Source organism: Haliaeetus albicilla, chromosome 29 (genome assembly GCF_947461875.1).
Source record: "Haliaeetus albicilla chromosome 29, bHalAlb1.1, whole genome shotgun sequence".
Taxonomy (NCBI): domain Eukaryota; kingdom Metazoa; phylum Chordata; class Aves; order Accipitriformes; family Accipitridae; genus Haliaeetus; species Haliaeetus albicilla.
In genome coordinates this window covers 2,286,011-2,297,890 of record NC_091511.1, presented here as the reverse complement: position 1 = coordinate 2,297,890, position 11,880 = coordinate 2,286,011, and the positions used below count along the sequence as shown (strand labels likewise).

The following is an 11,880-nucleotide window of genomic DNA, read 5'->3' as shown; positions in this document are numbered from 1 at the left end:
TGGCGAGGCATGGCCATGCTCACTGACCTTCCTCTCCTGTCCCATTGCAGATGTCACCAACCTTGCGGCAACCTGCAGAGCTGCTGCAGGCAGGAGTCACTGCTGCCCTGGCCCTTGTGCTCTCTCCAGCTGGTGCAGGACAGGAGCAGAGCTGAAGAATACTGTCATCAGAGCCTGCCATACCTGGAGGATGCCCAGGCCACCTTGTGAGAGGCGGCCACAAGGTTCATCGGTGAGCCACAGCCCCCCGGGTCCCTCTTTTGGCAGCCTGGCCCCAGTCCCAGCCCCTGCACTGGCAGCCAGGAGCAGCCTGGGGCTGCCAGAGCCCCGGCTGTCCGGTGCAGGGCCTTGGCCTCCCTCTCCCACCCCTAGCCATGCAGGTGGGCTTGGTGACCACCTTGCTCAGCCCCACCGCCCTCGGCTACTGGTCTTCCCTGGGGTCAGCCCTGATGAGGGGGAGGAGGCCGTGCAGCCGAGGCAGCAGGGCTGGGGGCTGTGCTGCTGGGAGTGTGCTGGGGAGTGGGAGGTCTGATGACGCTCTGTGCCTAGGGCTCGCCATACGGAGGTCCCCCTGAGTGATCAAAGCAAGAAGAAGCTGTCTGAGATCTTGTCATGGTTTAAGCCTACCCTGCAACAAAGCACCATAGGGCCACTCGCTCACTCCTCCTCCCACCCCAGTGGGATGGGGAGGAGAAAATATTTAGAAAAGCTCGTGGGTCAAGACAAGGACAGGGAGGGATCACTCATGAATTATGGCCACAGGCAAAAAACAGACTCAACTTGGGGAAAAAACAAAATCGATTTAATTTACTACCAATCAAAACAAAACAAGGATAATGTGAAGTAAAACCAGATCTTAAAACACCTTCCCCCCACCCCTCCCTCCTTCCCTGCTCAACTCCACTCATTGCACTTGGGGTGGCGAAACCTGGATTCCCATCGCCTCTTAGGCCCATTACCCTTGAGGTGGCTAACCATTGGGGCCCACCAACCCTTGGGCTAATCACCTTTTAGGTTGTTATCCCTGGGGTCCCAGTGCCCTGGGGTCCATCACCCTTGGTATGGTTCACCTCAGGGGATCTCACCCTTGGGGTTGTTAACCCTGGGGACCCAACACCATTTTGGCCTATCATTTTTGGCACGGTTAACCCTGTAGGCCCATCATCTCAGTGGCCCATCACCCATGGGCTGATTAACACTGAGGGCTTATCACCCCTACGGCCCATTATCCTGTGGGTGGTTAACACTTGTGACCATCACCCTTGCGACCATCACCCTTGCGGTGGTTAACCCTGGGGGTCCATCACCCTTGTTGTCGTTAATCTTGGGGACCCACCAATGCATGGACCCATCACCGTTGGCCTAGTTAACCCCCGAGTTCCCATCACCTCTCATGTGATGATGGCCTCATCACCCTTAAGATGGTAAACGCCAGGTGGCCATCACCCCTTGGAGTGGTTAACCCTGGGAACCCATCATCCCTTGGGCCCATCACCCTTGGGGTGGTTAACTCTTGGGGCCCATCAGCCAGGGCACTCCTCACCCTTGGGGTGGTTTACTTTGGGGCACAGCACACACAGGGTGTTTAACCCTGGAGGCCCACCATCATGGGGGCCTATCGCCCGAGGGGTGGTGCAACTTGCTTCCCAATCACCTCTCGGGCCTATTACCCTTTGGGTTGTCAACCCCCACCAACCCCGGGGGCTCATCACCCTTGGAGTGGTTAACCCTGGGGGCCCATCCCATCTTTGGCCCATCAGCCTTGCGGGGGTTAACCCTGGGGACCCACCACCCCTTGGGCCCATCACGCTCAAGGTGGTTAACCCCCAGGGCCAACATCCCGGGGGACAACCACCCTTTGAAGCGGTTAACACTGGGGCACATAACCCTTGGGGTGTTTAACTCTGTGTTCCCATCACTCACAGGGCCAACATCCCGGGGGACAACCACCCTTTGAAGTGGTTAACACTGGGGCCCATCACCCTTGGAGTGGTTAACCCAGGGGGCCCATCAGTGGGGGGCCCATCACTTTTTGCCTTGAAGGACCTTGGGCTGTGGTTCCTGCTAAGGTCACCGTAAGTAGCAACATGTGATGGCGGCCATCACCATCCTGGGTGGCCCTCGGAGGGCTGTGGCAGTATGGTTGTGTGCTTCTTCCTCTCCATTCAGCACTGACAAGCCCACCCTTTGAACGCTGGGTCCAAGTCCTGGGCTACTGGTACAAGAGAGACGGAGTGACTGTGAGAGAGTCCAGTAAAGGGCCGCTGAGATGCTCCATGGCCGGGAGCCTCTTGGAGGGGCTCTGTGAGCCAGAACGGTTCAGCCTGGAGAAGATTTGGCTGTAGGGGGTCCTCCCCGGGTGGGATCTCAGCAATGGCAGTGACAGGACAAGAGGCGCAGGGCACAAACCTAGACACAGAGTGACCTGGGAGGACACTTTTTTACTGTGGGGGTGACTGAGGCTCCTCAGGGAAGTTCTGGGGTGTCTAACTGTGGAGGGATAAAAGGCCACCTGGATGTGGCTATGGTGGTCTCTGTGGGGCTTGCCTGAGGCCCCCAGCACCCCTTGAAGGGCCCCGCTTCCCCCCAGGGTCTCCCAGGGGCCCTCCCGAGCACCCCAGGACCCCGTGAAGGTCCCAGCTGACCCCCAGGGACTCTCCCAAGCCCCCCCAAGACCCCGCGAAGGTCCCAGCTGACCCCCAGGGACCCTCCTGAGCTCCCCAGCACCCCACGAAGGGCCCTGCTGACCCCCAGAGACCCTCCCAAGCTGCTCCAGGATCCCGTGAAGGTCTCTGCTGCACCCTGGGGACCCACAGGGGCTTTCCTGGGAGGGGGACAGCAGGTGACACCAGGGACACAGGGGGGCTCAGCGTTTCCCCCAGGCCAGCGCGTGGAGGCGGTGGGCAGCATCGCGCAGCCGCCCACGGTACTCAAGGCAGCAGTGCAGCCCAGGGGGGATGGGCGCCAGCCCCCCCCGCAGCCCCCAGCACCCAGCGGCGATGGTCCCCGTCGAATCGCTGTCCCCACCATGCAGCACCGCCCTGGCACACAGGTCCCCCCAGCACCCACCGGCTGCCAGCAGGGCCTCCAGGGCCACCATGGGTGCGTCATGGCCGCTGCGCCCTGGCCACCCCTCCAGTGCCCAGCCCAGGTACGCAGCATCCCGCTCGGCTGGTGACGGAAGGGACGGCACCTGTGGTGGGCCATGACCCTCCAGAAGCCCCCGGGATTCCAGGTACCTGCAGGGACACGGGACACTGAGGTCACTGGGAACAGTGGAGTCATTGAGGACACGCGGACACTGGGGTCACTGGGGATTGTGGGGTCTCCAGGAACACGGGGATATTGGGGTCAGCAGGGACGTTGGTGTCATTGGGGAAATTGAGGTCATTGGTGTCACCGGTGACAATGGGGTAATCAGTGGCGCTGGGGGTCACTGGGCTGTGGCTTTCATGCAGCCCCTGTGACAGCAGGTACCTGTGGGGACACTGGGGACAATCAGGACACCCAGGGGCACCGTGGCAGTGGATGCAGCGGGGACACCAGTAATACCAGGGAAACCAAGAGCACCAGGGACACCGAGGTCAGTGGGGGTGTGGGGTGGCCCTGGGCCACATTCCCATGGCTGAGGACAGCAGCACCGGTTGGGACACTGGGGACACTGGGAGCAGCAGGGACGGGATGCGCACCGGTGGCCCTGCAGACAGAGTGGCCACCAGGGTCAGCAGTGACACCAGTGACAGTGGGGCAAGGGACACTGGGGACATCCAGGCACTGGGGCAGAGCAGCGACACCAGTGGCACCAGTGCGGTGCGCCTCCAGGACTGGGAGAGAGCCTTGCAGGCACTAGTGACACCAGTGAGCCCCTGAGCCCCTCCCAGTATCCTCACCAGCCACTCCCAGTGCTCCCAGTGACCCTACAGAACCCTCCCAGTACCCCCTCACCGGTGCCAGGCATCCCCAAAGAAGGGCCAGGCGGCAGCGTTGTCCCCCACGGCAACCCCAGCACCCTCCATGTAGTCCCATGCGAGGGGCAGGACCCGCAGCAGCTCGGCCCCCCAGCGCTCTGGGGGCTCCCCCCGAGCCCCCAGCGCCCCAAAGAGGGCCACCGCTAGTGCTCCGAGGTACCCTGTGGGGACAGGGATTTCAGGGGGGGCTTCAGTGTCCCCTCCTCCCCTGTCCCCCCCCTGCCTGGCACCCACCGGTGGGGTGGTGGTGGGTCATGCGTCCACTCTCGATGCTCACCCGGATCAGCGTCGGCAGCTCCCGGGCGTGTGGGTACCTGCATTGGCATCAGCCCTGTCCCCGTCCTCCCCTGTCCCCTCCCTGTCCCCGTGTCCCTAGCCTTGTCCCTATCCCCATCCCACCACCCTTGTCCTTGCTGTCCTTGACCCCGCCGTCCCCATGCCCCCGGCCCCCCACCTCCATATCCCCCTCTCTGCTCTGTGACCCCTATGTCCCTTCCTCTCTATCGCTGTCCCCATGTTCTCTCTCCCATAGGGCCCCCTGCCCCAGCTCAGACATCCACGGACCCCCATGCCCACTGTCCCCCGCCTCCCAGTGCCAGCACCACCATATGCCCAATCCCCAGTCCTTGTCCCCTCCAGGTCCAACACCCCCATGTCCCCATCCCCCTCTGTGTCCCCATTCCCCCACCTCTTACACCCCCATGTCCCTGTTACCCCATCCTCATCACCTCATGCCCCCCTCCCTCCAGCTCTGACACCCTCATGTCCCTGTCCCCCAAGCTCTGGCACCCCCATGTCTCCATCCCCATGTCCCCCCATCCCGCCTTGTCCCTCTTTCCCCATGTCCCCATCCCCCCCCAGGTCTGACAGCCTTGTGTTCCCATCCCAGTCCCCTCCATCTCCCTGTCCCTTCCAGCTCTGACACCCCCACGTCTCCATCCCTGACTCCCCTATGGCCCGGACACCCCGTTACCTGACAGCCCCACGTCCCCATCCGCACTACGTCCCCATCCCTCCGTCTCTGGCACTCCAGTGTCCTGTCCCCCTGTGCCCCCCACCCCCCATGTCTCCACCCCCCCAGCTCTGACATCCCCATGTCCCCATTGCCCCAGCTCTGACACCCCGGTGCCCCTGTTCCTGTCCCCTCTGTGTCCCTGTCCCCGACACCCCCATGTCCCCATTCCCCCCTCTCTGACACTCCCATTCCCCCATCCCATCCATGTCCCCATCCCTCCAGCTCTGCCACCCCCCTGTCCCCACCCCCATCCTGCCCCTGTCCCCCCAGCTCTGATACCTCCGTCCCCCCCATCCCCACGTGTGCCCCCGTGTCCCCATCCCCGCGCTGCTGTCCTTTCCCGTGTCCCTGTCCCCACCTGAGGCCGATGGCCAGGCTACGCATGGCGGCCCCGCAGCCAGTGCCGGTGGGGTTGAAGGGGATGCGATAGCCCTCAGGCTCCCCAGGCCGCAGCTGCGAGGTGCCTGGGGGGGGGGGTCAGTGGTGTGAGACCCCCTGACACCCCCTGACTCCCCCCAGACCCTCAGACCCCACTCACCCAGGATGCTGGTGGGCCCCGGCTTGCGGCCCTCCATGTCGCCCATGGCGGCCACGTAGCGGCGAGCCAGCTCCTGCAGGAGGGGTTCCCCCTCCAGGCCTGGGGGGGGGGTTAGTGAGGACCCCCCTGGGCCACCCAAACTGGAGGGGAGGGAGAGGCCCCATGCACCCCCCAAATCGAAGGGGAAGAGGAAGACCCCCAGTGCCCCACCCCCAAACGGTGGGGAAAGGGAACACCGCTCCGTGGAAAACCCGAAACTGAAGGGGAAGGAGGACGCCCCCCATGGACCCCCAGAAGTGGAGGGAAAAGGGGACACCCCCAGAACTAGAGGGAAAGGGTGACATCCCCCGTGCACCCCCACAACAGGAGGGGAAGTGGGACAACATCCATGAACACCCCAAAACTCAGGAGAAATGGGGAATCCTCCTGAGCACCCCCAATTGGGTGGGAAAGGGGCAACCCCTTCTGGGCCCCCCAAATTGGGAGGGGGAAGTGGGCCCCCTCAGCACTCAATACGGGAGGAAAGGGGACATAAATTCCCACAAACTGTGGGGAAAAATGGGAGCCCCCCCCGCGGGGAAATGGGGACACCCCAATTTTTGGGGGGGAGAAATAGGGAACCTCACTGGAGCCCCTAAAAGGGGGGCAGAATTAGGATGCCCCCAAACCCCCTCCAGGGCTGGCCAGGGCCCCCCAAAAGCCCCTCCCAGGGACCCTCCAGTCTGGGTCCGGGGTATAACAGGAACCTGCAACCCCCCCCAGAAACCCCCCTAAGCAGCTCAGAGGTATAACGGGGACGCCCAAACCTCCCCAGGGTCCCCCCCCATACAGCCCAGAAGTATAACAGGGACCCCCAACACTACCCCCGGACCCCCACCATGCAGCCCAAGGTTTATAACAGGGACCTCCAACCCCCCCCCAGGGAACCGGCATGCAGCCCAGGGGTATAACAGGGACAGCCCCCCCCCCCGCCCCCGCCGAACACTCGCTCCACTGTGGGCCTGGGGTACAATGGGGACGCCCTCTCCTGGGGACCCTCCCCTGTGTCTGTGGGGTGCAGTGGAGACTCCCCCCCCCCCCCCCACCTGTGGCCAGGCCCTCGGCGGTCGCGAGGTGGAGGACAGTGTCATCGCTGACGGGCCACTCAGGGGGCTCGAGGGTGATGGCCTCCAGCCCCCCCAGCTCAGCCAGCTCGGCGTGGATCTGGGATCCCGAGGTGCAGTACTCCCAGCGGCCCCCCCGGTACCCAAGCGCATCCCCCACCCCACTGAGCACCATGGCTGCTTCGTAGGCTTCCACCGAGGGCACCCTGGGAGAAACAGTGGGGTTTCAGGGGGGTGCCAGCGGTGGGGGGTATGCCGCGAACCCCCGCGGACACTCACGTCTCCTCCATCGCGGCAGCAGCTGGGGATGCCCATCAGGTTTGGGGCACGGGGCCAGCGCTGGCCAGGGGCCCTTAAGGAGGATGAGGACACCCTGGGGACTGGGGACTGGGGGGGGGGCGGGATGGGGTGCTGTCCCCATGGGGACGGGGATGAGGGACGCCAGGACCTCTCTCCTTAGGGGGTGGCAGGGAGGGGAAAGGCTCCAGGGGGGCCCAAAAGACACTGAGAAGGGACTGGGGGGCTCCGGGGGGCACCCAGAGGGGCATGGAGGGGGGCTGTACCCAAAGAGGGCTGGGGATAACCCAAAGGGCACGGAGGAGCCTGGGGGAGGGGGGGCACCCTGAGGGGGGACTGGGGGACATCCAAGAGGGAGACAGGGGACACCCAAAGGGACCTGAGGGGTGCCCCAAAGGGGCACGGAGGCACGTGGGAGGCATCCAAAGGGGCACACGGGCACATGGGGAGCACCCAGAAGGGCTGGCGGGGTACCCAAAGGGGATGTCCAGAGGGGACAGAGGCCTCTGAAGGATTTGGGGCACAGAGGGATGGGTTTTAGCAAGCCGCAGGGGAAGGCAGTGACAGGGAGAAAAGGAGTATCTCCAAGGAAAAATGCCTCTGCCAAATATTTTGCCATATTTATCTCACTGGGACAGGGCAAAAAACATAGCCCCAAGCCATATTTGGGGGTGAAATGCCCCAAAACTGCTATCACCTGGGTCCTGCCCGGATGGGGCAGCGATATGGAGCCCTGCTCTGACACCTGGCGTCAGCTCTGACTTAAAACTGCTGGGGTTTGCTGTTGAAAAATAGTAAAATTAATGTTCGGTGGTGGGCAGCGAGCAGTTAAAAGATCGTCCTTAAATTTCAGAGCTTTAATTACAAGTCAAACAGCAAAGCCTCAGTGCAGGCCCCATGCCAGTCCCAGAAGAGTGCAACTCCTGGCTCCCCAGCACCAGGTTTTCATCCTTATTTTTGGCCCAAATTCTGCCAAACAAGACACAGATCTTGGATCTGTTGGTAAAAATCCTGTTGGGGATGAGGGGGGGGCAACAGGTGGTTGGTAGTAAAATAGGTGAAAAATCAGGTTTAAAATTCATTGTCAATTTGGAAAAAAATATTTTAAAAAATTGGTGTACAGACAGTAACAACTTTTTGGATGTATTTTTATTTGAACATATAGAAACTGAAGTTGTACATAAAGTAAGTAACAAAACTTTTGGATGTATTTTTTTTGGACGTACAGAAATCGAGGTTTCATCCTGCCATGTTCCAAAGACTGTGTTCAGGCCCTAAACAGGAAGCTATGGACTGTGTGGTCCAGGGTCAGGAAGGGGGCAGGGGACCCCCAGACCCCTCGGGTCAGGTCTAGGACAGGGGCAGGACAACTGCAAACCCTGCAGGTCATGGACCAGACAGGGACAGGGCACCCCAAACCCCACAGGTTGGTGGGCCAGGACCGGTGCAGGGAAAGCCCAAACCCCGTGGGTCACAGCCATGACAGGGGTAGAGAGCCCCAAACCCCATGAGTCAGTGCCAGGACAGGGGCAAGAAACCCCAAACCACACAGGTCAGGGCCAGGACTGGGGCAGGACACCCCCAAACCACACGGGTGGGTGATGGCCATGACGGGGCACGGCACCAAGAAACCCCATTGGGGAGGGTCGGAACAAGGGCCAAGAACCCCCAAACCCCACGGGTAACGGCCCAGAGAGTGGATCAGGTCCAGAACAGGAGCAGGGCACCCCCGAGCCAAGTTGCTTTTGGGAAGGGAGTGGGCCAGGAAACCCCGAACCTCAAGGTTCAGGGCCAGGACAGGGGCAAGGATCCCCCAAACACCGCAGATCAGGGCCAGGACAGGGGTAGGGTGCCCCCAAACTGCACTCGTAGTGGCCAAGACAGGGGTGAAGAACCCCACACCTCGCCCGTCAGGGCCACAACAGGGACGAGGCAGCTTGAAATCCCCGCGGGCCACGGCCAGGGCGGGGCAGGGAACCCCAAACCTCAGGGATCGCAGCCCATACAGGGGCCAGGCACCCCCAAAAGACTGGACCGGGGCCAGGACAGAGGCAAAGCACCCCCAAACCTGCGGATCAGGGTGTGGTGGGCTGACACACCTGGGAAGGCGTTTTTAAGATTTGGCTTTATTCCTCAGGACCCTGCTCTGATTCGGTTGGCGCTAGATTACATTCATTTCCCCAGGTCGAGTCCGTTTTGCCCGCGACGGTAACTGCTGAGCGGTCTCCCTGTCCTCCTCTCGACCCACGAGCACCTTCGTTCTATTTTCTCTCCCCCTTCCAGCTGAGGGGGGGCAGTGACATGGCGGCTCTGGGGGGCCCCTGGCGTCCTGCCAGGGTCAGCCCACCGCAGCCCCCCCGCCCCTCCATCCCTTTCCCGCTCTGTCCTGCTCCGGCCCCTCTCCGGCCAGCCCACCGCCCTGTCCCCCCTCTCTCTGCCGCTCTGTCCCTCCTTCGTCTTCTCCTCCTCCTCCTCCTCCTCTTCTTCTTCTTCCTCCTCCTCCCCCGGGGAGGCGGCCATGGGGCCTGCGGGGGGCGGGGCCGGGCCGGGGATGGTGTCCCTGCAGGGTCAGGCAGCAGGAAGGCGCGCCCCGGGGCATGCTGGGAGCTGTAGTCCTGGGGCCTGCGGGGCTGCCGGGGGCGCCGGTGGTTCCCGGGGCATGCTGGGAGCTGTAGTCCTGGGGCCTGCGGGGCTGCCGGGGGCGCCGGTGGTTCCCGGGGCATGCTGGGAGCTGTAGTCCTGGGGCCTGCGGGGCTGCCGGGCGGCCATGTTGGCCTCTGCAGTCTCTGCTCCGGCTGCGGCCCGGCTGAGGTGAGGGCTGGGGCTGCCCGTGAGGCGAGCGAGGCCCTTGGGCGGGCGCGGGGGTGTCTCCTGCCCGCGGCCCGCTCCCCGCTCGGCTGGAGCCGGGCCCGGCCGGGGCAGCCCCGGCAGGGACCCGGGAGCTGGGGAGGGGAAGGAGCCGGAGACAGAGCCCCCCCCCCGGGCACAGGCAGCGGGCGCCCCGACTGCCAGAGCCCCCCTGAGGCCTGTCCCGCAGCTCCAGGCCGCCCCACGGCCTGTCCTGGCAGCAGCGAGCCGGGCCTCGGGTGCCCTCGGGCCTCGGTTAAGGCGGGGGCGGGGAAGGAGTGGTACCGAAATCCGGAATAAGACTCCTGAACAGCAAGGAGAAGTTAAGAAGCGGGCACTCCTTTATTGCAGCGCTGGGCACGCGGGGGATCGCTCCACCTATCGTGTGCACCTGGCTAGTCTAACTGTGCAGGTTAAATACACACCTGTTATACATAGTCACTAAACTTCTGGAAAATGCTATACATAATCATTAACTTTCTGATAAATCATTCGCATATATAAATGTCTCTTCACACAGGCGCAGTGAAGGTCTCTGGTGGTCTTCAGGAGCCCTCCGGTGGTCTTCTGTAGTCTTCCTCACTTGTCCGCCTCTTGACCTCTCTTGGGTGATTCTGCGCGGTACGATTCTCACCATCACCTATACTAGTTTACATAAAAATGTGTAGCGCTCGCCGCATATCAAGGTGCCACGATTAGATCACTGATCAGCCCCAGACCAGGGAAAGAGACAGATAACACACACAGTGTGAGCGCCAACTTCCGCCTTTTATTGCGCAGTCAATTCCTTTTATACTAACAAGGGTAGGCGGGATTACAGACAGATCATAAGGCTGCGACTAACCCTCTAACTTTCCGTGACATCGCGAGATCTTCCGAACGCCGAACCCTACAAAAATGCATACTATGTCTGTTCTTAAATTTATCCTTTTCTAATAATTGGTCCTTCAGTCACACCATCTTCTTAATATTCTTATGTTAAAACAATCATTGGTTAATCTCACTTAACTCTACTGATTGGAATCCCTGAAAATTAGATGGAGGTGGGAAGGGTGAGGGGTCTCCAGGCAGCAAATTGGTGTCCATAACGGTTTCTTTGGTTTCTTAAAACAAAACACTACAAATCCACAAACCTTTGTCAAAGTTTCTGTGGTCAACTGATTTTAGACAATACTTGAATTCTTATGGTTACACATAGTGCATTTTCTAAAGTTCCTAAGTTCCTATGACTACATTTCAAACTTAACACTCCCATACCTATGCTTCACAATTTTCTACTTCTTAATTAAATTTTAATTTCTTTATCAAAATATTTGCAACAGGAGAGGTGTCTGCAGGAGCTCCTGCAGCAGGAGGGACTCCAGCCTGGGGCCGGCTGCAGGAACCGACGCTGCTGCTGCTTTCCCTCTCCCAGAGGCCACACTGAGGGCTCGGGTGTCCGTTGACTGCATCTGGCTGAGGTGGGCGTGGGCTGTCTCTGGCTGTGTTTTCCTGGCAGCGGGTGGACGCTTGCTGCCTTTGGCGAGGAGCTGCTGCGGCTGAAGCCAAAGAGATCAGAAGAAGGTGAAGCAGCTGGAGAATGAGGACGGCCGTCCCTCTGTCTCTCTCCAGCTGCAAGCAAGAGAGAGCCGACCTCTGCGGGGCAGGAGGGATCCCTCTGCGTAGTCCTCGGCAGACCAGATCACCAACGTGCACCGTGGGCTCTGTATATGCAATGGCAAATATAGGGCGGCCCTGTAGTGGGTGGCTGTGTATCTAGGAAGCCTCATGTTGTCAGACACCAATGCGTTCTCTTAGGTGGAGGACAGGCAAGTGACTGGAGCTGCAGAAGGGGAAGGCAGGAAAGGACACACAGACAGAGAAGGAAGTGCCAGAACTGTAAAGTTTGCCTGGTAATGCAGAGAGTCAGAGCTCCGGTGAGTCCCAGGCCCTTGGGGCCATGTCACCCCTCTTCTGTGCCCCTCAGTACCTCCCTGCCCCCTCCCCTTTCTCTCTGTGTAATTCTTTCTCACTTCCCTGTACCTCTTCCCCTGTCTCTATTTTTGTGTCCTGCTCCCTGTCCCTCTCTTTTCTCCAGGCCCCTCTTTCTCTTTTGCTCTACTTGTCCCTTTT

General features: G+C 61.0%; 1 protein-coding gene across 1 annotated transcript; it reads right to left on the bottom strand.

Annotated features, from left to right (window-relative positions):
* Positions 1–2,455: 2,455 nt before the first annotated feature.
* On the bottom strand, positions 2,456–6,974 carry LOC138682666 (ADP-ribosylhydrolase ARH1-like). Its single transcript, XM_069773942.1, has 7 exons — positions 6,904–6,974; positions 6,607–6,830; positions 5,522–5,620; positions 5,342–5,447; positions 4,203–4,282; positions 3,946–4,129; positions 2,456–3,239 (listed from the first exon to the last, which is right to left on the bottom strand). Exons 1-7 carry the CDS (start codon positions 6,912–6,914, stop codon positions 2,867–2,869), a joined length of 1,077 nt encoding a protein of 358 aa, XP_069630043.1. The 5' UTR covers positions 6,915–6,974; the 3' UTR covers positions 2,456–2,866.
* Between the last annotated feature and the right edge of the window lie 4,906 nt (positions 6,975–11,880).

What these genes read in the sequence shown, in the direction of transcription:
- LOC138682666 (XM_069773942.1), bottom strand. An exon ending in CGCCGAGGGCCTGGCCACAG is followed by an intron (nt 5,621 to 6,606) that starts GTGGGGGGGGGG and finishes CCCCCCCCCCAG; the next exon opens with GCCTGGAGGGGGAACCCCTC. An exon ending in TTTGGGGATGCCTGGCACCG is followed by an intron (nt 3,240 to 3,945) that starts GTGAGGGGGTAC and finishes GTGTCCCTGCAG; the next exon opens with GTACCTGGAATCCCGGGGGC.